Raw genomic sequence first — 23,010 nt, forward strand, 5'->3', positions numbered from 1 at the left:
AGCCTTTAATTCCTCCTTTTCACAGACACCATTGCAAGGTGCTCCTACAAGCCAGTGAGCTGTAAGCATATAAAACTAAGGTTTCTAGAGACCTAGAAAACTGTGTCTTGCTAGATCATGCAGGATGTTAACTTTGTTGAAGGTGCTATGGTAGATTAAATAGTAATTCTGATTGGGTTTTGGTCCCATAAATACCTATTCACACACATATTCATATGTGAGAACATTTTCCCTCACTGAGATTTATAACTGTGAGTCCTTATTTTATAGCAATCTAGAGGTAGATAAATATCTTTACAGGTGTATATATATTCAAAGGTATACATATTTAAAGGGTAGCTGCTCCTTCTGCTTCATTTGCATTTTATTAATAGGTTGCTCATGTTACAGCTCATGTCATACTACTATTAGATATTGCCCTCAGTGCAAAATTCTTAATCGCCTCTACATTTTAAAGCTAATCTCCTCCACACCTGGCCTTCAGAGATAAGCATGTTAATCTCAGTTCTAAATGCATTCTTTACCTTATTAAAAACACTGAGAGTATCCCAAGTACACAACTGTCCTTTGAAATAGTGCAATAGTACTCCTTTACTTGGCAATGAATGTCTACTCTGGAGATAAATTGTTTGACTCTAAATCGACAAGCCTGAGTGTCTCCAAGTGCTAATTACAAATAATTTACTATTACCATGTCACCTTTCAACAATAAAACTGAGCAAAATACTTCTAAATACAATGTGTTGTCTTGTAAATGTTTATGAGTTGTCTGAATAGATAACATTAGCACTTCTTACACAAAATTAGAGATTTTCAGCATGTAATTCTTACCAGACACAGAATTAGTAAATCGTCTTTTGTGAATGATGTGGTTTGTTCTGTGCTGTTCGTTTACTTCAGCTGTCTGTTATTTCTCCCCTCTAAAGATGGAACTTCACCCTAATTTCAGCTTAAGTCAGGCATCTTAACTAACCTAGCATCAAAGTTCTTTAGACAGGAAATAAGACACAGCAGAGACTATACACCCTCTGCATATGTTAATCTATTTTAGAAAAGGGTCAGCTATTCTCTGTAAAAGTCTGTTTCATCTGCTATAAAAAAAAATTAAATGAGACAAATCTGATCTTAATCAATTAAAATTCTGATCAGTATTTTGTATTAAGAAACTGACTATCCCCAGTACAACTTTAAAGTGTCAGCTAATATTCAATTACAGAAGCAGCACATTTGCCTTTGGAGAACATTCACATTCAAGCATAGATATATGTACTGTATGAATATAAAATATTCACAAATGTAATCAATTCAACATTTGCTTTGAATGTTATTAAACAATTTTATATCCATTTTTTAAGTCATGCAAAATGAGCAAATACACCGATCACATCAACACATCTCTTAGCTGAACTATAAAGATCATATGTTGTTATCATTTGTAAGTGAAGCTAGCAAGCTTTGTACAACAACTGAAAGTTTAAAGGACTTCTTTTCAATTGTTGACACTTTTATTGATTACACTGATGCTGAGTGGAGGTACGTTACATGAGCAGTGGAGCTGTTATACTGTAATTCAATACAACTACACAATAATTGTTGATGAGCACCCACCTAAAGCAGCAGTCTCAGCAAGATCAATTAGCTGCTTGCTGATCCTGCCAAGGTTTGGGGGACGTATCCTGCATTCTAAGTCACAGCACCTCCGTGACTTCCAGAAACAATTTGTGCTGCATTCTGCAAAATCCCTTATAGAATGCACTTGCTTACTGTGCAATTCATCTTAAGACAATAACAGGTTTACTTGCAACTTCAAAATGCTTCTCTAATTTTTTTTTTATGGCCTGAGTTAAAAACAAATCAGTTTACCATTATAAGTTTTCCTTAGATCATTTAAAAATATTTTCTTGTAAACGAGACCATATGACTGCTTCCCTTCCAAGAACATTTGAAAGAGCTGCTAAAATAAGTGAATAGTGCTGAATTTGAGAACAGGCGAAAATGAAAATAAGAAAGGTACATTAAAAACAAAGAGTAAGAAAACAAAATAAAAGCAAATTTTTAATTATGTAACAAGGCCACATAACTTGATAGTGTGTAGATCTGAAGTGTTCTTCAGAACATCTAGTCCATTGCCCCATAAAGAGCAAGCAATTACGTTTCACCCAGATAGCTTCCAATAATCCCAAACATAAAATGGATTCAAACACTAGAACTTTGCAGAAACTATTTGACACCAAAAAGCAAGAGACAAAGTGAAAGCTGTTTGTCAACAGCAGCCAAGGCTCATCCAACATCAATGAACTGATCAGGAGAAATATGTACAAGTAATTCCAGATAACAGATAAACACCCAAGCTGCAACACTGCACTTTTGACGCTAATTATTCCCACACAAACACATCACGGGCTTCCAAACTTTCCAAACTAAAGTTCAGTTTTATCTAAATCAGCCAGCAATATACAAAACAGGAATCTAGGAGAGAAAGTTTTCCAAATTTTCTTCAGAGAACTGTTCCATTTGTCCACTTTCTGAGGCCAATTCCAGCTGTTGCAAAGCAATGCAACGCAAAAAACCTTCAGAGAAATCTGATGCTGAAGACCATGCATCCCTTCAGGACATGAAGCCTACCGGACTTCCAAAATAAATACCTTCCTTCTCTCAAAACTAACAAAATATTAATTTAGTTTATCTTTTCCAAATATCTCAGTGTCACCGCTTGAACCTTAAAGATTAGTATGTCAGGAGAACGTTCAAACAAAATTCAAATTGACCTGTTTGATGATTACTGGGCTTGACAGACCAGATGAGAGGTAATGTAGGCAGTGAGAGATGTTAATACAATATGTAGCAAAAGCATTCCGGTCTTACATGGTCACTGCAGCTTTTCATATTGACACAATAACCGCGAGGCACTAGGGGTTTTTCGCAGAAATGCTATCATTAGTTTTCCTTTCTTGCCACTGTAATATTCTAAACTAATTAGGAAAATTAGTTATGTAAGAACAGACTAGACAATGCATTTCTGCCAATCCATTCCACTCAGGCCACTGGGTACTGCATAAACAAAACCCAGCAGAACTTTTAAACTAAACTAGGTGGCAGATACAGGGTTGATTTTTTTTTGCTTAGAGGGACTCTCTGGTATCAGAGAAAGATTTATAATAGCTGATTTCTTCTGCAAATCCAGTACAATGGCAGGAACAAGACAATTGGGACATGATCTGCATAGCAACATATTAATTCACGTTTTTAGGCAAAGCAAGAAGGAGGATCTACAGAAATGTGATTCTGCAACTGTAAGCAAGTCAGCCTGATGTCAAGTTCCTAGAAAGATGGAGCAAGCCATCCTCGACGCCATCTCCAAGAACACCAAGGACCACAAGATGTTTGGGAGCGGCCAACATGAATTTAACAAGGGCAAATCTTGCCTGATCAACCTGATTGCCTTCTAGGATGAGATGTCACACTTAATGGACAAGGGGAGAACAGCAGACACTGTTTTACCAGGACTTTAGCAAGGCTATCAACAGCCTCCCATAGTCTCCCTTTAGCCAAGCTGGTGAAACACAGGTTGAAAAAGCGAGCATGGGTGAAAAACTGGCTGGATCAGTCAGGCTCAAAGTGTAGTGATCAGCAGGAAAAAATCCAATTGGCAGCTGGTTACTAGACATGTTCCTCAGGGATCAACATTCATCAATGTCTTTATTAACGATGGGACGGAGCACACTCTCAGCAAGACTGTAGGTGACACCGAACTCGGGGGAAAGGACCGATAAGCCGGAATATGGAGCAGCTCTTCAGCAGCACCTCGGCAGCCAGAGAAACGGACTGACAAACACCTCACGAAGCACAAATCCTGCACCCAGGCTCCAAGCACCCTCTGCACCAGTGCAAGCTGGGCGCAGCCAGCTAGAAAGCAGCTCTGCGGAAAAGAAGCCGTGAATCCTGCCGGGCAACGAGCTGCACGCCAGGCAGCAGCAGGCACTTCCAGCAAAGGCAGGGAACGGCATACTGGGCTGTTAGCAAGTCCAAGATCAGCCTGGTTTTAAAGACTTTGCTTTCCATGTCTTCCTTTCGTGGTTTTGTAAATTGTATTCCTTACATGACTCGAATGTAATCCTTGTGGGTTAATACTACAACTGGTAGTAGTTTTCAGCTAATGACTTTTTCCTCAGCTCTCACTGTCATTTCTTTCACACATTTAAACTTTTCATGGATTTTCATTTAAAAAAATAATTTTAAAAGGTAGGAAAAGAAAATGGATACGCCAAACTAACAGATACATTTTTGTCTGATTTTTTTTTTTTTTTTGCTTAGAAGGAACACTCTTGTGCTAAAGAATCATAACACATAACCCCTGTTCATACTATATTAGTTCAAAAGAATAAAAGCCAAAAATAATTGGCATTGGCAAGGATTTCAGATTTTAAAAGAGTGAGCACAATACATTCCTTGTGTTATTCCTCTGTACTGTACTAGGAACTCTGTAATATTCCATCATTACAAAATGTGCTTATGAAAGAATATAAAAATAGGCAAACAAAATAAAGACCAAAACACTCAAGCTCAGAACACACAGTGCACAAAGTACATTCCCATTGTATTTACCCAGTCATTACCTATCTGTTTGCATTGTATATGGGGAAGTGCAAAGTAAACTAGAAAGCCTGCTTGCGTAGTCACTGACATCAGTATTGTAGGGTTATTAGACACTGGACAACCCTTTGCAAAAAGCTTTTACGATCTGAAATCTTACTAAAATAACAGATATGGATTTACTGTGAGAACTGAGATAGTTCTAAGCCCTCGCTGCCCTGCTTTCCCTAATTAACACTCTTTGCTATGGTGGGCACAGTCCCAGGTATTGCATGACAGAGGCGGCAAATGTTCGTGTCTTCTGCTAACATAACACCCTTGAATTTCAATATATGATAATTTAAAACCCATAAACACAGACTACAAGATGACGTACTTTTTTTAATCATGAGCCATTATTTGCTTCCCATGCCCATCCCCAAGGCATGCAAAAATGGAAAGATGAGTGGCTATGGCTGCAAAAATATCTGTTAATGATCTTCTAAAGAGCTGCAGCTCACATTGCCAAGTGCAAATGAGAAAGCAGGGAAAATGGCCCAGAAGAACAGTAGCATAAACACATCCTTTTAAGCCCCAAAGAAACGATATAGGAATAATTCAAGATGATCCTTAGCACTGAACAGAGACATGACTCTGTAGCAGAATGGCTACCCTAAAGATGTGGGGTTTGCAAGCATGATAGTGAGAGGAAAGTATGAAGGCAGCCTGCTTGCACACATCTTCCAAAAGTTAGTTTTTCCTATTATTTCTTGCTATCTAACAAAATGTTTTGTCAAAATGTACGGGGGGGGGGGGGGGGGGGGGGGGAACAACCCAACCCACACCTATATAAGAAGCTTAATGCAACGATTGGCATGATTTTCCATGATTGATGTATACCAGCAGTTCAGGATCATTCATGTAACAATCCAGCTAAAATCATGGGAAGAACAAAACCTTCCCAAAAAATTGAGGAATCTTTTTACAATTAAAAAAAAAAAATTAAGAGGAATTCTTCCATTTTGGAAGCACACCAAAATGATATTTATTTCACTGTTTATTTTCAAACTTGAAAATTGCCAGTAAAATCTGCCATATTTCTCCATTCTTTTTCCTTCCGATTTGTGTACCCTAAGGTTCCAGAAAGCACAAACATTGCCACTTCATTCAGAAGACAAAAAAGGCATGTTGCAATGTGATTGCTTTTAATCACTTCAGTGGTAAAGCCAAAATTAATAGTAATTTGAAAACTCTTTATACCAGCCATCTTCCTCAACTGCTTTGTGTTTTTAATATACTTACTGCTAATAAATTATGGCAAAACTAAAAGCAAACACAGATTAGAAAATTTTGCAACTGACTGCTGAAAGCAATGATGAACGTGTAAGACTTAAGCGGTGGGGCTGCCTGGAATACAGCCAGGAATTTGCCTTTATGCCTTTGCATAAACTGTCAGTTACAAGGAATAAAGCTATTGCACAACGCAGCTATTTCCAAGCAAATTGTTAAGGGTCCAGCATTTCAAGTGGATGTAAATGGCAGATCTTAAAGAAAACCAAGGGGTTTCCTTATAGCCCTCAACAGATATTGAGAGAGGGAGAAGATACCACCTTTGGGTTTTGTTCAAAACGATGCCGTTATGCTCTATTGAAGTTAACACATTTGTAAGCTTAATATCCAGTGCGACTCCATTCTAGCCAATGGATTTGTACCAGAGGAGACTTTAGTTGTGACAGAAGAAGGGTGTGGGGTGTTTTGATACTTTGAACAACCTTTTTTGTCCTGTCATTTGCAGCTGTTCAGGTTGTACTTTCCCCCTCAGGAAGCAGATGCTTTGTAGCATTCCCTATGGATATATTACACATGGATTGAATAAACTTACAGCTATTGGAAGAGGCTCTCCTTCCTTTACTTGTGATGACAGGGAAAGTAAAGGAAACGTACATGTGTTTAAACTCAGTTACCACAACTGAATAGCTTGCCACCAGCAAGACAATCTGTACATCCAGTAAACGATGAAACAACAGCCTTTCCTAATGTTATCCCACGCTTTTAGAGCTTTTCAGTCTTTCTTCCTGATCGTTTCAGAGCAGTATTTTAAGTGCTTACTTTCACTGCGATCCTGGCTGTGATACTAGTGTTGTCACAATCAGTCAAGAATAAAAGTAACCTATACATTGGTCCTTACATATTTCATAATTTACTTCAGCCTTGTTTTGAAACACTGCAATCACTGGCACTATTTATATGTCTCTCAGTGCTACTCAACCTTAACTATTGCAGAAGCAGGACCGGATTAAGATTCACATTATGCAAGGTCTGATAATTAGCACTCATACCTCTCATTTTTTAAAGTGCCAGATAACTCGTAAGGCAGTGAGCGCTGGGCTCCCGACTGAAGCCAGCACAATACTCATTTGCGTGCCAATAGAGCGCTGAGATCTCACACTTGCAATAAATTTTTAATATTGCAAAGGGCTTTTCAAATCAGATAAAGCTGAATTACTTCCACAGGTGTAAGTGATCCTCTCTATCTTTTTAGCAGATCTCCCAGCTAATGACACAGAGCAGGACTAACAGTACGCAGACCACATCCCACAGTAAAATACTGGAACATATGCAACCAAACAGCTTTTTTTTTTTTCCAGAAAATATTTTACAATGTCAGTGATGACTTATTTTTAATAGTATAAAACATAGGCTGATTAAAGAAAAACTACCCACATAATTATAAAACCATGTAGCCTGTAAACTTCAATAACAAACCAAAACTCCACTTAACACTGTAAAACTGTTTTATTTAAGATATTCTGCAATTTTTTTTTAACTACTGGGCTGCAGTCAGATTAGTGAAGAGATTTTCTTTTGCAGTACATGTTTGTATGCTTAGAAATAAATTTTATTCTGATCACAGTGTCAGTTACTAGCACTGGAACAGACATTTCAATAGCAGATTTTTCTTTCTTCTTTAATTCAAATAGTAGCATGTACTACCACAACTCAGACCAGAAATTCACTTTTGCAATATGAAGTCACTTGGCTGTGAAAGTTTCAACAGTTTTCATAGGAGAACTCTAGTACGTACCACTATAATTCTGTATTCCACTTTAAAACCGATATGTGGTATTTTCCTTGAAATTACTAGCAGCTAATTTTATTATGCCATCTAGAGTGTATTGAGCTGTGGTGTTCAGAAGAAGCAATAATGAGTAACAGTCTTACTATGGGATCAGAGCAGAGCTTCAATTATTTCTGCTTACTTTTTATTAGACTGTTTACACACATTAAATCCAAAATATATGATCAGTTTAACAGAAAAAAAATTATTTTACCATAGTGGATACTCCACTGTCCAACAAATGTTGTGTGCATGGTAAAGATTATTACGTCTGCATCTTCTAACTAAATCAATCCCTGAAAAAGCAATGTTTTTAACCACAGGAGGCCAAAATTACATACTTATATAATCACAGAAGTCAGACAACTTTCTCAAAGGCACACATCCCTGACATATGAAAACTCTGAATTTAGCCCAGAAAGATGCCCGAAACAGTTTGCAATAATTCTTGGCTATCCTTTGCAAGCCATCCCACCTATTAATAATGCTTGCTCTGGGGCAAGTCCAGCCCAGGGTTGAGGAAATAAATCAGAGAGAAGGAAGTGAAAAATAATTTGTATTCCAAATGTTAATTTTATTCTTATTTCTAAAGAAATTCTCAATATATTAGCATAATAGATCTCTGTACCTATTAGCATAATACACATGCAAGCCAAGTATCAATCTCCATCCCTGGGAAGCTGAATTTGATCATTTAATTTGTAAACCATGAAACACCACTGTTAACCATGAAAGTGCTGCTGTCTCAGAAGAAATAGGATACTCCAAAACCGCAATCCATATTAAGAGAACCTTTTAAACACTTTTTTTTTATTTTCTTATTTTTAAAGCACTCTAAATTTAAAAGATGTTCTCAAACCAGTACATAAATGGGCATATATGCACACAAAACCTAACTCTTTTTCAGTCACACAGTTATGAGTGCAAAGCTGCTGCTCAAAAACTTGATCTCTCTCAAAAGGCACCTTAATCATTTCAGTTAGTCTAGAAAAGCTTCTTTAAAGATGTTCTCAAACCAGTACATAAATGGGCATATATGCACACAAAACCTAACTCTTTTTCAGTCACACAGTTATGAGTGCAAAGCTGCTGCTCAAAAACTTGATCTCTCTCAAAAGGCACCTTAATCATTTCAGTTAGTCTAGAAAAGCTTCTTTAAAGAGTTTTGAAATGCTGGTTCTGCTAAAGTTAACTAATAACTTGTTGATCTCAGTGGTTCAATTATCCTTCGACAGAAAACTTCAATACAGATAGATTAATACCAGTCACTAATGTCACTGGCATTAAGTCATGATGCTTCTTTCCTTTTTCTTTCAGCACTTTCCTATGAAAAAGTATCACTGTGATTATGTCCTTTTTCTCTTATTTAAGCAGATGATTTATGGAATATCAACTTTAAAGTAAGAACTGGGAGATACTTAGATTACCTTTTTCATATACCTGATAATCACTCTGTTTTTCATGAATGAGAAGTTCTAAGAGAAAGAAGTCAGCAGGAATGTTTCAGTAAGCTTCAGGAGAGATGTGGGTTTTCTAAGTCAGGCCATATATTTAGGTAGCCAAATACAGACTTCTTAGTCTAACTACATGTACCATACAAAGAAAAAGAACAGACCCCTTTTAAAAGAAAGCTATGTAGGAAAATGACTGAAAAAAGGAAAAATGCATAGTCTAACAAATGATATTTAAGATCAAAGGTTAAAAAAAAAAAATAAAATTACCTTTTCTGATTCTCCACAACAGACCCACTGTAACTGTGGCCTATTTTCCAGAGGGTTGTGTGTTGTCCATAAATGCACTGCATTGCCTTGCATAACTTCCAGCAAGGCAAGGCATACTTCTAAGAGTTAAATTGCATTTTTGAAGGACTAATGGATAATGAGTGTGCTACTTTTTGCATGTAATTCAAAACCAGGATTCCTTTTTTACTGCTGCTTTTACATTTTGATGTGGCATGGGTGCAATTTTGAAATGAATCATTGTGTTGAGGGAACTTGAGTCCTCTCAAAAATTGCACAACATTTTGACTAATATAGCTTAAGATAAATGTGTGCAAGCTACAAGTTTACTCTAATAGCTGGCTGCTAAACAGCTTTGTTTATCTCTCATAATATGAATAACCAGAGTTTACTGTATATAATATAAAGTACAAAGCCATGTAAGATTCTAATATAAGATTGCTGAAATCAACAAAACTAGAGAGCAAAAAACACGAGACATTTCCTTTCTAGAAGATACAGTGACATTCATTTTTTTTATAATATATCAATAACATAATTCATAACACTGTAATACTAGAGTACATTCTGGGTATTTTCTTTGCCCAAAGCCACTGCACTTTTCATGGATTTACTTATCGCAAGGTTATTTATTGGTGTGCATTCATCGGTCAAACAAAAGAAGGTACAAAAAAGCAAAGCACTGTAGTTTTTGCTGTAAAGAACTCAAGCTTTCCAAATCTACACATGTGCAATCAGTTAAAGAAAAAAATTAACAGGTGACACTTAGGGCCAACCATCCTCTCTGCACACTGACTTGTAAGAGAAATGGAATACTAAAAAAAGAGGCATTCAGAATGAAATCTTAATTCCACTGACTTCATCGCCTGGGCCTAGGTTTTCACTCTTGGTGACTTAGAGCCAAGCCCCTAGTGCCAGAGACATGTGAGGAGGGAGAGGATACAGTATCCAGACAATGGCTCTGAAATCTCAGTAGCCTGTATTTCCTACCACCTCCCTGCCTAAGAGTTAGGTATTTTTTAATGTTACCTTTAGTAAAGAGCCACATTTTATCTATATTCCTTCCTAGTCTGCAATACGCTAAATCTAGGAGAGCACTTTTAGAATGCACAGGAGAAATGGTACTTTTTCATCTAGTGATGGGAGTGCGCGAAACCTTCTGCCCCCTGCTTCTGACTTCCATCCAAGAGGATACATACACTCCTTGGACAGCAAAGTTACTGCACTGCTAGTCATCTGTGCACGCTTAGTGCTTCAGCAAAACACAGTTGGGTGATCTGAACTCCACTTGCCGTAACACAGACACAAGGCACTTATTCAGTGATAACAGGGAGCAAAACACTATTTCCAAGCTAATGTATCTTAGGAACAATTCCAGCTACACAGATCAACTTTTCCAGAGTCAGAAACTTCCATATATGGATTAATAAAAGATGGTTTTGGCTCTTTGTAGAGAAACTTTTTCAGCTTTGAAGGGTGTTTTATAAAATGACCGCTTCAATGTTTGGTACCGTGGAGGCAGACCATCCTTCCTGACTCAGTCACATCTAAAATTAAATCCTCACAGATTTTTGCTCCTTGTGAGACAACTGTTGGTAGAATGATTTGCACTATGCATGCCTCTAACTTTGTTTCCTGCTTAGATGTTCACTGTTAAGCGTGGCAACAGTAACAAACATTTCCAGTGGGATACAGACAGATGCCTGTCCCGCTATTGCTCTTCCAATAAAGCTGCCTTTCAAAAATCCCACTTTGACAGCAAAGACAGCACAACTACATAAAACTTCCCAGGCACTGCCTATATACAGCATATGAATCATATCTACAACTAGGATAGTAACTCATGTTCACTCCCTTATACTGGTGTCACAGTATATAACGGACCTTTCACCAGCAGCCTAAAGCATCGTTGCAGATATGGCCATAGGAACAGAGGGACACGCTGGGCTCTCTCCCAGTGTTGTTGTTATTCTCAGGTAACTGACAGAAATTCACAATTTTCTTTTTCTCAGAACTAATTCTGGGTTTAGACTGCTACTCAAGAATTCTTAATCGGTTTTAATCACTTCTGTAGCTTTTTAATTGTACATCCCTACATGATAGCGATGAACATGTTCCCACTTACATTCAAAAGGACTATTGGAGGAAAAAAAGACTATTCCAAAATTTCTTCCTCTGTGCCCGTCTAAACTATCACACAGAAACTCAGCGCTGTCATAACCTACCCTACAATCCTATGTGCAGATCTGAGACTTTTAAGCCAGGGTGACACTTGGGCACTGACAAGCTCTGTCTGTCCCCAGGGAGAACAGGCAGTTCCCTTCTCAAGGACACAGCAGAAGCTGCTGGACTAGTTTTTTTTAGGCAGTAAAACCACAGCCTCCATTTTCTCTTCTGTGTTAAAGATCTTAACGTAGCCAGCAGCAACAGTATAAAATTCACAGCACTCTGGAAGGGCATAGAAGTGCAGAAGAGTTCAAGAGGCTCTTTTTACATCCTCTCCTATGAATACATTCAGCACAGAACTGAAATAATTTGTTCTTGTGTGCGTACATAAAGCATCAATAAATACACACTGTTTTACAGACCTTTTATGTATTAATTAAACTTGCAAGAAAAGAAAAAAAAGCAATGTTCTTTATATATAGTATTTGAAAAACTTCAGTGAACCATTAACATGCAAGCATAGATTTTTTTTCTATTTTGTACTACATTTCTTCCTCTATGCTGCACAGATTTTTATAGGCCACAGACCACTCTTCTCCAGTCATGCTACTCTGAACTATGTCTGTTGCTCTAAACTGATGGCCTAGCCAGACCATTTCTAATGGCCATATCAAAATACAAAAGGCCAGGAAAAAACAGAACAATATGCTTTCATGAATCAACACCTTACAACCCCAAACCAACCCACTAAAGTAAATTAAGCAAAAGACAAGCTAACGAGTATCTGCTCCGAAAAAGTAAGCTTGACATACAGTGCAACTAAAAAACTTCACATTATTCTTTACCCTGGCTTGCCAGGGTGCCTTAGTACATATTAAGTTGCTATACCTATGGCTAATAAAAGATTCCAGCATCCCATTGAAGTGTTTTGAGAAATGATGCAAAAGTTCTACAGATTTCAACCACCCAAGAAGTTTTTTATAGCTCTAAAGCACTGGAAATTGGAAGCAAGGTCATTACCACACTTTTACAGGGGACTCCTGGGCACACCATCGTAAATTGCTGTTCAAAGCTCTACTTACTTGGAGTTCTGAAGTGACTCGTAACTCATTCGGAAGAAAAGATAATGCCAAACAAAATAAAGCAAGTTTAACGCAGTATTGTTAGGTTTTCAAGCAGAAGAGAAGTTAAATAGCCTTGAGTTAGTAATTACTTCACAGAGTTGCTTTTTTCTAGAGTCCTGCCACAGATAATCTTTATCAGACTAGAGTCAGAGTTTCAAAGCACTGTGAAGTCTATTAAAATGGAAGGGATTTTTTTTACATTAATTTAAATTAAGCAACAAGTTGGCGATTTCACGTGGCATAATATAAAGGCCTGCTCAGTAACAGCTTTAACATTTACCCAAAATTGCTATAGGAGAGTTCATAGTTTTGATGTCCTCCTAAATCATCATTAGTTATGTTTACACACCAGCTAAAAATGCTGATGTTACTGAACTCTAATATGGTATTAGAGATAAAAATGGAAAAATATCACCACATCACAGACCAGAAAACATGGGATATGGAGTCCACAGAAGGTTTTTTGACCTCCTCATTATTTGGAGCGAAGCCTTCTCATTTCTATCAGCTCCATGGGCTATCAGAAATGTAATGTTAGAATCACAACATGGTTCTAATCAAAGCAGTTTGAATTAAAATTGTATTTCTGAAAAATGCAAACGGTACCTTAGAGTAAGTATAAACACAAACTATTTCTCTCCCCTAGGAGAATGATTTCTAACAGCTAGACACATGAACATACAAACAGAGGGTGAGCGCATAGCAAAGAGAAAATTGTAATTCTGCCTCAGTGCCCATATTTTTGGTCTTTTTCAGAATTAGTGTATGGAAGGCCAAACACATTGTTCAAAGTTATAAATCACAATGAATGAACATGGACGCATCAGCAGGACAATGATGCTGAAGTTCAGCCTCAGGCATATGAGCATTTGCGTGCCAAATTAAATATCAGAACGTGGAAAAAATGTCCTCAGTAAATACACTAAGAGCATACCTAACACTACACACTCAACTGATTAAGGTGAATCCAACACTGAACTTGTTCAGTAGCCAAAACTTTTGATTTCACTGAACCACAATGACTCAGTGTGTTCTGCCACTTTACCACTTTGTATTGTCCTGGGATAAAACTCCTTGTGCTTCTTCAAGAATTTATATAAGAAATAAAGTACTTGGCTGCACACTTGACTACCCCACCAATACAGGAAAACCAGTTCAGACAGGAGAAGACAAACAGGGTTTGCTGCATCTGGAGGAAATGCTGCCTGCTGCCTAACAGACAGCACAGCTGAAAATAGACAGGAGAGGGCTATTTTGCCTCAGTGCCAGAAGCATTTATCATAGAATCACAGAATGGTTTGGGTTGGAAGGGACCTTAAAGAACATCTAGTTCCCACCCCGCTGCCACGGGCAGGGACACCTTCCACTAGACCAGGTTGCTCAAAGCCCCATCCAGCCTGGCCTTGAACACTGCCAGGGATGGGGCAGCCACAGCTTCTCTGAGCAACCTGGTCCAGTGTCTCACGTCCCTCAATCTGCTGGCCACACTTCTTTTGATGCAGCCCAGGATGCAGTTGGCTTTGTGGGCTGTGAGCACACATTGCCAGGTCATTTTGAGCTTCTCATCAAGAAACAGTGCCAAGTCCTTTTCCTCAAGGCTGCTCTCAATCCATTCTCTGCCCAGCCGGTATTTGTGCTTGGGATTGCCCTGACCCATATGCAGATCATTGCACTTGGCCTTGTTGAACTTCATGAGGTTCACAGGGGCCCACCTCTTCATTTCTTCTATTGAATATTTATTCAATATATTACTCGAAAATAAGTAACTCTATAGAAAGCATACAAGTTAATGCCAAGCTTTAAAACCATTCCTAAAAAGGAATAAAACATGTTTTCCTAAAAAGCGCCTGATCTTGCCAGGTATTGCCTACCACAAACGTCTGTCTGGAGAAGCGGGCAGTCTCAAGCTGCCCACTGTCTTGAGCTTTCCCTGCTCTGTCCACCACAAGCAGTTTACTGGCAGACGCCGGTTGTCCTACCCACCCTTTCTATCTGTGAACTCTGATCCCACAGCAGCAAAGCTGGTGTGTGTGGCATACTACAAGGCGGCAGGCATTTATTCTCATACACTGGGAAGGGCCCCTCAGAACCTTACTGGTGGCCTTGTTCTCTCACTTACTGAAGAAACCTGGCATTGGTTTGTGCTCCCTCTCACGCAGGGAATGAGACTGTCCCCCAAAAACAAGAGGAGCGAGTGTGCATGAGCAACCCCACGGCTGGGACATCTCTTGGCACATGTGCCCACTCCTGTGTGGGCCTTTTCATGACGTGTTTCACAGAAGCTGAAGAGACTTCAAGCTGAGCTGCAGATGAATAGGACATTTTGATTTTTGTTCTGTCTCGAGACTAGACTAATTGGACATGTAAACACTCTGTGTTTACAACTTTAGAGAGTGCGTTTTGGGGCAGATTTTATAAAAATCCACCACAATCATTGAACACTTCATTTTCCAACTTGAATGTTATTTTAGGATTTTGGGGTTGTTTGCTTATTTTAAGAAATGTATTTGGGAGTTTTACATGGTACAGGCAGATTACTGTATGCCCTGTTTAATATTTGGCTATATTCAACTCATTAAACCATTTTTCTCTCCTCAGTACTGAATTTATTCCAGCCTAGAGGAACACAACACTCCCTTGTAGCCTGAACTGATAACACAGGCAACTATTATAACGATCCTTCTGTTTGCATTTTAGAGAGATTTGTTCCTCCCTATGTCCACTAAAAATAAAATAAGCATGCATAAAGTCTCATGAGTAAATTGGACTTTATCACATGGTAACACCAAAGAAAGCTTCTTAGAGGTCCATTCATCTTTTGCTGCATTTCTCATAAAACAAGACTTCTGTATGGGTCACAGGTATCAGAACATGAAACGATGAAAATTAAGATACTTCCAACACAGTGAGTTGAACTGTATAACGAGAGGTTTCAGTGTAACATCCAGAACAATTTTGGCCTCAAAAGTTAGTGTGGAGAAAATACAGGCACTACCCTGAAAATATTAATTGCTTGTTGGATTTTGGTTCTCTTTTGAAAGTAATACAGGTTCAGAAAATACCACCTCTGCCAGACAAACATGACCACCAAATCCCTACAGCTAGGCTCACAAGCCCCAGGTAATGTGCAGGCACTGTAGCAGAGAATCTCACAGGCAGCGAGGGGCAAAGGTCTAGAAAGAGGCACACAGTGGAGTACAAGGCACAAAACTTGTTCTCCTATTTACAAACGAAAACAGAAAATCTCAAATGTTTGTAGCTGTATGCAAGCTCTTTAAGATACAGAATAACTCTTAGTTTGATAATTAGTATAAAAGATTCACATTAAATTCATAAGTCAAATTCCTAATATGAAAGATAATTTTTGTTATATTGATTTTACTGAACTTTTCAGTATCACTGGTGAACCTTACTTTTTACTTTTTTTGTAGTATATAAACTTCAGGTTTTATTGATGAATAATAAGAGCTTTACTTCCTTCAAGAAATCTTGGTTTTGTAACATTTTGTCTATTCACTTATTTTCTACATTGCTTATCAAAATATGCTGTTGTCATTCAATACTATGCAAGACTTCAGACTTGCACAGCAAAAATTGCTTCTAGTTCCTGCTGCATCATAAATTGGGGGGTTGCTGAACTGCCAATATTCATATTTTATAAACCCAAGAAACATCTTCATGCACCTTTCACATACACCTTTGACTCAAGTCACTGAATGGCAATTTTATGTTGATATTTCCCTTACTAATCCCAACTCCTTACTTAGGAAGTAACATTATTATTTTCCATTATTCTGGCTTATTTCTATATGTTTTGATTTTCTTTTCCTTCAAATCACTGCTCTTTTTCTATGGTATTATTATACATTTTATGGCCAACTTGAATTTACTTCCCTCTGTTTATTCCAGCTTTTCTTTATACTCTATATCAATGTTTCCTAGATCATACTCCTAGTGACAGAAATTGATGTGATCTATAAAACCAGGCTTTTATAGCTTGTGATTCCTGCTAGATGGGCTAAAAGAGTGAAAGTGGCAAAGTTAAATAGGACAGTAAATGAAGGACTACATTGTGTCAATATTTCATCTGTTCCAACTTTACTGCCTATTGTGCCCGTGTCAAAGCAAAGTTAAAGAACATGAATTCAGATTTAATAATTTTCTTATGTCAGCTGAACGACCATACTCCTGTACCTGCATGTTTTAGCATGCCTTTTTCTTAGGTATCTGTGTTACATTTAGTCACAGCCTCTTTGTTTAGCCATTCCATGAAATGGTACTCAACAGTGAAAAAAGTCTCTGTCCTGCAAAAAGCTGTCCAGGCTGGCCTGTGCTCAATCATCTTTCTAATCAGCTTGGAAAAACATGTTTGAGTCTTCTTTTATTATTTTCCAACTGAATAGAGAATTATTTAAAATTTCCTTCATTTCTACAGTTAAGTAGTTCTAACAATTTGTACCTCAAACTCCTCCAACTTCTTAAGACAGTTCCCGTCCAGTGTCAGACTTAGGGCTATTTTACTTTAAATCTTCATACTGCTGATAATTTCAAATAATTGAAATTTTTTGTTGATGTTCAATATTTTTTTTTTGTTTTGGCAAATTCTTTCTATGGTAATCTGCATTAGAATAAAATGGCTCTGAAACTCTTGCAACTTTGAAAAGCATTCCTAGACATATCCACTTTTTTTCTTTCCTGAAATACTTCTCACAAAAATAGGTCGTCTAATAGTTTCTCCTAATGTCACACACTAGCAGGAAATTACACCACTTACTGGAGATTAGGCCTTATTTTGCAGCAGCAGGAGGAAATCTAAAGCACCACCAGTCCAAATAGACAAAGGTTATTATATCCAATTTTTAGATACAGAACTGAAGAACTGAAAAAATAAGATCACGTAACTCAATCCTCAGAAACAGATTATTTCACGGAATTTTCTGGGACCTATCCCCTGATTAATGTCAAATCTTTTGTAAGACTGAAACTCCTGTGCAACTCTGAGAAACACACAGAGTCCTCTGGAAGGATTCCTGAGGACTGACCTCTGTTAACCTATACATTTTTTTGGTAGCTGACCCAACATCCCCTGTTCCCCAGACCTTCACAAGCAGTAGCCACATGCCCAGTGACAAACTAGTTACCAGGCAATAAGAAAAGAAAAAGCGCTACTAAAACAGAAAACCACAATTAAACCAGAATTGCTCTATTCTTGCAAGAATGAAGAAAATATGTTCCTTTCCACATTTGTGCAACCCTCTACAAAAAACACTGTTTCAACTTGTTTTATAGACAGCAATGATCTTTTACCACGCCAGATAACACCTTTCTTCAGTCACGTGAAAACACTAACCACCATATTACTGTAACCATATTACAACCTTCCCACACCTAGTTCCATAGAAAGCAGGAATGGTACAATACATTTGATGTACAAGACCTAAAAACCAGGAAATGAAAAATCAAGCCACTAGTCAGTACACACATCCTAATCCTTTCCCAACATGGATGTATCTTCAACGACAATCTATAAATTCTGCCAGCAATCTTAATTCTTTTCTCCTCAATTTCCAATTTCTAAATGTATTCTCCACCAAATTGCCTTCTTTTCTCAGAACAGTAATATAGGTTTTGTAAGAGTCTGGATGAAGAAGGACAAGAAAGGTGACTTGAATAACAAGAAAGAACATTACATATTGTACCACACCAACTCAGTGCTGACAAAGTCTTGCAGTCAAGCAGTTGCTATTTATTGGACCTAAATGTGCCAGAAATTAAGCGGAAGAGCCTCTAATGTTCAAAATATGTGCACATTCTGTAATACACAGAAGCTGCATAAAACCAGCAAATGGCAAGAACTGCATATTACATTAGTGACTATTAAAAATTCAGTTTTAAAAACAAAAGCTATTTGTTTCACACTTACATGAAATTTCTCTCAAGATTGTATACTTCAAAATGTTTTTAATGAAATACCAGACAGCACTCTTCAGATTGCCATGAAATTTTCAGCCATACCCAAATTTCAAAAACTCTCTTCTAATATATTATGTACAAACAAAATATAAGTGCTTGGGATTTCATATCAAAAGGACACCTACTTTCACAGGAAAGAAAAAAATTTTCATTTAAGTCCTCCCTAAAACAGAATCTGAGAATCTTCTTCAAATCTGCTATGTTGCTTAGACCACAATAAGATTCAGAAGACCTTCAGTGTAAGTTTAGCTTTCTAATATATTACATCCCAGAGTAAAAGATAAGTAATTTTGAAATAATATGAAAAAATGACAGTAATGACTTCTTAAAGAAAAAAGATCACCTTCGAATTAGTTCTAGGTGAGCCTTTCAATAACTACTTGTTGTTGAAACCAAAACCTTTATTATCTACAGCAGTCTTTCAAATGATGATGGTTGGTTACTGCAGGATTACAGCTTCATGTTTGGATTCCTCACCCTCTTTACACTGCAAGCTCAATAGGAGCGCTCCATTCAGAAGGAACTCATCTTTCTACAAAGAGTTCAATATAGCTACGCTCAAAACCTCATCCCAGTAAAAGCAACCTAGAATAATAAACCCTTCATTTGCAAGAAAAAAGCAACACGTTGCAATTTAAACCGCAATGCTCGTGTCACAGTAGCAGCTACAAATAAAGAGATCCGATAAAAGGGTTATCAAGCATTCCAAGCATGAAAGACTTCTAAAATCAAGGATTAGTTCTTCACGCAACTGAGTTCATTTTCCCTTGTACAACCTACTGTTTCATAGTCCCCTACTAAGTCTTGCACTTCTTTCTGAAATTGTGTCACATCATCATCTTCATTTTGTCGATACAACAAGACTGATAAGGAGGCAGTGGGATTGCAAGGTGCTCCTCTGTAAGGTAGCTTTTTACCGCAGGGGCACCACTGAAAGACAGCCACGGATTAGAGCTTCTCAAACTGTGCTCCAACCATTCACCTTAAGCAAAAGTTTAGTGCCCTCTCTGCCAAACATGACAGTTTTGCAAGCTTTTATACAGAATATAATCAATGTAAGTGTTAACTGTACCTGTATTGAATTTATCCTATCTTCTGTTGCTCACTTCAGAATACCCATTGTGATCATACACGAAACATCAGTACGAAGGGCAGTCCTATCACATAGAGTTTTAACGATACCACTTCATCCTGTGCTTAGTTTTATGTGTTTGAGAAAGAGTAAATGACTACTTAACGCAATAATGTGCCCCTTTAAAATATTCTGTATTTGACACAGAACAAATCTTATTTAATATGCTCTCCAAACACTGCTTTTAATCTCCCATATGCAAAAAGAAACCTGTTCAATATGGTTCTATAGTTCAGGAGTGAAAGCCATCATATCCATTTGTACTCTTCTTGAAGTGTACATCACCATGAAGTGTTTGTGACAGTTAACTTTTAAAATAACCTATGTACTTTTATTCACCTTATTTCTATGACGAGAGACCTCACAGCAAGGATGGAATAACAATATGGAAACTAACCAACTAATCCAACTGGACACACTTTATTGAAGTCTTATTACTTCCATGTGTAAGAGGAAACTAAAGCCAACTGCAACTCCCAATTTTTGGCATTCTCAGTATGCATTTTATCCAGCAAAAGAGAATTTCACTTTTCGTTTTTATTTTTACAGCACAGTGATATTAGACACATGGACTTAACTTGATCGTTTAGAGATCAAGTGTTTTAACTGAATAAAAAAAAGCAAGGTCTTCGTTATGCCTAAAGCAATACTGTTCTTTAAAAAGTTGTAAGGCTTTGTAAATATTATTCTAATCTCTTCTGCAGTATGAATATTCTTAAAAATAACTGGTATAAAAATTTTGGTACAGATGATAAAATATTCAAGAATAGATAGAAAGAGAAGTGACAATATGGCTGTAACACAGATTCAAGTCAACCAATTTATAGGAAAGAAACTCGCCACAGATAAATTAAATTCCAAAGAGTTATATTCCAATTTATTCTGAGGTAGCATGTGTGATAAATTAACTAATATTTCTCAAGATACAAATCCTAGCTTCCTTAAAAATATGAATATAAAATTATGAGCTACTATCATGAAACAAATATTTGCTTTCAAAACCGACAGAAATAAACAGCGCTTCACTAAAGTATTGTAAACTTTGTTTTCTAAATAAGTAATATTTGTCAAGACACATCTCTGATGTGAAAAACAACCTCAAGATTGATCTATCATGTAAGTACCTTTCTTAGTGGAGCTCTGAGGAGATTAAAAACTCATTTTGTAGTTTCAGCAATATATTGAGAACCCCATGCTCTTCCAATAATATTTACTGATAAGCTTTTTTCTTTGCAACTCACTTTTTTCTCCAACACATATGCTTTCCTTTGTTATGCCAATAAATTATGAGATTGCTGTGTGGCTTCGAATAGTTTTCTCAAGTGTTAATAATAACACAAGATACTAAAAGACAGGCTCTTTTGGTTGAGCTTATTTCACATTTTTGTAAGAATTTCAGAAAAATCATCACTTTCAACACTCACAGTTAGCAGTACCTTATGACTTTACTAGACCTATTTTAGTCAAAGTGGCTACCTATAAAAGAAGGGAGGTCAAATAATAATTACTTATAAGGATGATAAATATTTTGTTCTTAACAGAGACAAAATTTTGGTAGAAAAAAATGAATGACCTTCATTTAATTATATTAAAAATAATACAATTACTCTTTAAAAGAAATTGTATCATAAATATCAAGAAACATAGTTTTCCGACTCCTTATGCATATTTAATTCAAAATTACACTCCCAGAACAATTAACTCTATTCCTTCCTACAAAAAGGCTAATTCCCAAGCTTTAACTACTGCCTGTATGGCTTATATTTTGTGAATTTTAGAACGCCATTTCTCTCTAGTCCTATAATTTAACTACTCTAAGAATAGAATAATTGGAAAATAGTAATCAGACAATGATGGACACAATTAGTTTAGATGTTCCTATAAGCCAGTATCACTGATGTGCATAGGAAAGAAATCACGTTAAGGGGAAAGTCTGTATGCAAGTACAGATATAAGACATGTCAGAAAGCTCAAAAGGACTTCCAAAAAAGTTAAAGCCTTGTGCTCCAGACAACTGGTACTGATCTGCTTCTCAACCTTTCAAAACTGTTCTGTGCATACAAACTCTACACGTGTGAGCATCACAACTATACATAAACTACTTTCACAGACTGCTTTCCTAATGCAGTCTCTGAACATTACATCTAGTACCACATTATACTGTACTGGAACTAGGTGCTTTTTCTGTGTCTGATTTCAACATTCCTAGAATGTATTTTTAAGATGCTTTGGGGATACAAATATGATAAAGTTAAAAAAAGTACATTGAAAAACAGACTATACATAACAATTTTTCCTTTGCATCTGACAGCACATCCTCCCCAGTCTTCAGCAAAAGTTAAATTTTCTAGCTTAACAGATGCTACGCACAGTGCCTGCTGGGTACACAGCTTCTCAGCTGTTCAGATAAAGTAACACAAGCATCCACAAAACTGAAATTTCATACAATTGTAAAAGAGAATAACTTAAAAAAATATATTATGAAAAACTCAACTTTTAATGTAGTAATAAATATGTTTTCTACAGGTAAACATATTCTGCCATGCAGGACACTTAAATACAAATAACCTGTGTACCTGAACTGTGGAACTGATTTCAGACGCAAATCCTCCTGTCAAGGGAGCCTCGTGGCTAATCAGCAATCGCCCAGTCTTCGCCACTGACTGAAAAGCAAAAACAAACCCCAAAAATGAAATCACAAGAGCTGTAATTTGATTACTTACCTGTAATACTTGTGAAATATATGAAGTATGTGACATCATTAGCAATGTTAGAATATAGTTACTTTTCCCCTCTTGTTTTCACTGAAAGATAAATCATCCTAAAAGCCTAAATTGAATAATTAATGGGATGGCTTTATATTTAGTATAAAAGTGTTCGCATCTTCCACTCCATTTTAAGCAAATATCAAGAACAAAAATTTATTCCACTGAATATGAATTTACCCTATCAATGCAAACTGTAACATTTCTGAAGGAGAATAAGGATTTTAACAAGTCAGTAAAAACCTGGATCCTGAAAATACTAAAAGACACACATGTGAAGAAATCTTTCACTGATACCTACCTCTGCACAGCCAGATCCTAGGTAAAGTCACAAATCATAGCTATTCAGAAAGTAAAACTCTTAAATAAAAATTTTAGCAAGAAAACAATCATGTGGGTTAATGCTGCTTATTTAAGTTTT

The 23,010-nt window shown here is 37.0% G+C and overlaps 1 protein-coding gene across 1 annotated transcript in view; it reads right to left on the bottom strand.

Moving 5' to 3' along the window:
- The window catches only part of BCKDHB (branched chain keto acid dehydrogenase E1 subunit beta), a 135,221-nt gene that overhangs the window by 32,128 nt on the left and 80,083 nt on the right, over positions 1-23,010 (bottom strand). The window contains 1 exon segment of the mRNA XM_052781651.1: positions 22,401-22,487. Coding sequence (XP_052637611.1) covers positions 22,401-22,487 — 87 coding nt within the window.

Source organism: Harpia harpyja, chromosome 3 (genome assembly GCF_026419915.1).
Source record: "Harpia harpyja isolate bHarHar1 chromosome 3, bHarHar1 primary haplotype, whole genome shotgun sequence".
Lineage (NCBI taxonomy): Eukaryota > Metazoa > Chordata > Aves > Accipitriformes > Accipitridae > Harpia > Harpia harpyja.